The sequence below is a fragment of the Fopius arisanus genome, unplaced genomic scaffold (genome assembly GCF_000806365.1).
Source record: "Fopius arisanus strain USDA-PBARC FA_bdor unplaced genomic scaffold, ASM80636v1 scaffold00001, whole genome shotgun sequence".
NCBI lineage: Eukaryota > Metazoa > Arthropoda > Insecta > Hymenoptera > Braconidae > Fopius > Fopius arisanus.
This window is the reverse complement of record NW_011887740.1, coordinates 4,469,916-4,472,548: the sequence shown is the minus strand read 5'-3', so window position 1 is coordinate 4,472,548 and position 2,633 is coordinate 4,469,916. Positions and strand designations below refer to the sequence as shown.

The 2,633-nt window shown below is 34.4% G+C and overlaps 1 protein-coding gene across 3 annotated transcripts in view; it reads left to right on the top strand.

The window, feature by feature from the left end:
* The window catches only part of LOC105263891 (uncharacterized), a 3,646-nt gene extending 1,799 nt beyond the window's left edge, over nt 1-1,847 (top strand). For 2 of the 3 annotated variants that reach the window (XM_011300395.1, XM_011300387.1), the window contains 3 exons: nt 577-850; nt 911-1,012; nt 1,086-1,847. In XM_011300395.1, coding sequence (XP_011298697.1) covers nt 716-850; nt 911-1,012; nt 1,086-1,406 — 558 coding nt within the window. In that variant the 5' untranslated portion in view covers nt 577-715 and the 3' untranslated portion in view covers nt 1,407-1,847. The remainder of the gene's footprint in view (nt 1-576; nt 851-910; nt 1,013-1,085) is intronic. The other variant, XM_011300405.1, reaches the window with a different exon arrangement.
* Nucleotides 1,848-2,633: the final 786 nt, after the last annotated feature.

Genomic DNA, 2,633 nt, shown 5'->3' with positions numbered 1-2,633 from the left:
CTCTCATGTTAATCTTTCCGCTCTGTTTTCACAATTGCTGGTAATATCAATCCCCTCGATTTACCCAATAATTTTTTAATTAATCTCAGATATGACAATAAATAAAAACACTGACATTGAATTTTCCGCTCTCTTTCCGAAATATTTATTAGAATTGAAATAATTGTTCTGCATGAGTGCATGTAGGAATTCCTTGAGATATCCCTAAGACACATTTTTCTCAAAAGTTTGCATTAAAAATTTATTAAATACCTGTCCTATATAGATATTATATAGATATTTATATGGATATATATGAAGATATGTATTTAATACATATTTATATCATATATAGGTGATAGATATATTTTTTGATGGGAAATTATAGTTAAGGGGAATCCCCCAGTAATCGATAGTATAATCAAAATATCTGATTATAAAATATGAATGATTGCAGAATTAAATCATGATATATACACCTTATGATATATACCCATGCTTATGTGAACCTGACATGACTAGCTTGTGAGCTTGCGCACTTTTGTATGGGTTTCAATATGGATTCCGATTGAGTGCTGTGTTCTGAATTTCATGCAGACGTGATTTCAAGAACGAAGTGTCAGAAGTTGCTGAAACTTCATGATCTCAGTTCCAATCATTCATCTCCGCTACAAGGATAATAAAATCATCGGAGATATGATGTCGATGTTCTGAAGCTAGATAAGCAAAATAAATCATGTCACAAGAATATCTTTATGCGGTTGAACGAGCTGAATTACTTGGTGAGACACCACCCAGTGAAGAAGAATGGGCGGCTAGAAAAGTAGAAATAGAAATCAAGGAGGATGACGTTAATGACACCGTGGCACAAGTAAATTTATCAATTCCAATGTCGACGTTTCTCTTCAATAAATTGTCCATTGATTTTTAGGAATTGAATACAGCTGATGAGACAGCAACTCGTGTTGGAGGTGGGCTGGATGAACTGAATAGTATTCTCTCAGCAACTCAGAAGAAGATCAACAGATTCAAGGTACTCAATTGGAGTATCTCCTTTATCCATTGCCCATCCATAAATATTTCTTAAATATTTTTACTGTCAACAGACAGTCTGCGGTAGTTTGGGAACTTTGCTGAAGGTGCGTGTCTCTTCACGAGATAATACTCCAGTTCATAAACCATCGGCGGATGGTCCTCATGAAGACAGTCAGTTTCAAGAGCAAACGTTGACACTTGAAGCTTCTCATGATGATCATTTGGAAGCATCTGTCCTTGAATCGAAACCGGTAGTTCATAAAAAAATTGATATCAATGAAAAAATGAGCTCTCATCTGGATAAATTAGATTCAATGATCACCAAGGCTGAGCGAGCGGAGGGCAGCATGCAGCATCAAACAAAAATTATGAAGAAAATAATCAGTAAATAAAGCTCAATCCTCGAACATCATCGAATCATCCATCAATTCAAATATTAATAGTCTGTAATCGTCGCAGTGTTCTGTGATCGCGAAATTTATTGAATCAGCTTAGCTCACAATTAGCTCAGCCCGTTGATGTTTACAATGAATAATTTAATTACGTCAATTTATCGTAGCATTTTCCTATTTAATGTTCAACGTAGTTGTACGAGAAATGATAGATCAGCTCGGGCGGGAGAATCCTTGGGAAAATACTCAGGGAATTCCTATTTACAAAGGGACTGACGAAATATTATTCAATTGTATAGTATATTTTCATAATATTATTTGACTGTTACTCGTAATTTGTTGCAATGTTAAAACTAAATATGTTATATGTAAATACGAAAAGATTGTGAATTGTTGCTATCAGCCATTGCTTCAGCGGAATAAACGATTTCTCTACGAGAACAATGACTTGTTTCCTTTATTTATATTCAACACAGGCGAATTGTTTAAACAATAAATTATCCATCAATCTGATCATCACACTGCAAATTGAAGAACAGCAATAAAAAATTTCCAGTTCAAAAAGTATAATCATGATTGCATTTTTTTCGTAATGAATTTTTCACAGATATCTCGAGATCCAATAAAAATACCGACATTTTCATAAATATCTTTTTTTCAGCAATCATTTTTTTCTATAAAAAATGTTATTACAAAAAAATCGGTATATTCATTTAATTCCGAGATATCGGGTAAAAAGTGGCACTAGAAAATATTCACTTATAGGTCACCTAGTGAACCTGATGAGAGTTCAAGTCCCCTGGTGAAAATTCATGAATAATTAAATGATTAATGACACGATAACTCTTGGTTAACACTGCTATGTACTGAAATGAACAATCATCGATTTTCTCTATGCGCCCTTTAGTTGTTCTGAGGGGGTGCGTGTAATGAGTACATGGGCCTGCGCGGTTACGGATATCCGTGTAGGCCAATTACTACATGCTCGTTCTTTCACGAAAAAACCAAGATGTCTGTTTCAAGTAGTGATATAACTTTTTGACAATTCAGTGTTACCCCTAGTATATGGATGACACGTCCATTCACCCCTCGAGTCCAGATTCCCCAGTATTTCACTATTTTATTATCCTCCATAAATTTCGCGCCGCAAAATCAAATAAAAATAAAAATAATGCATGCATATTTTTCCGCCTACATGTTGTATACCAACTTGTTGCACTTCACTTT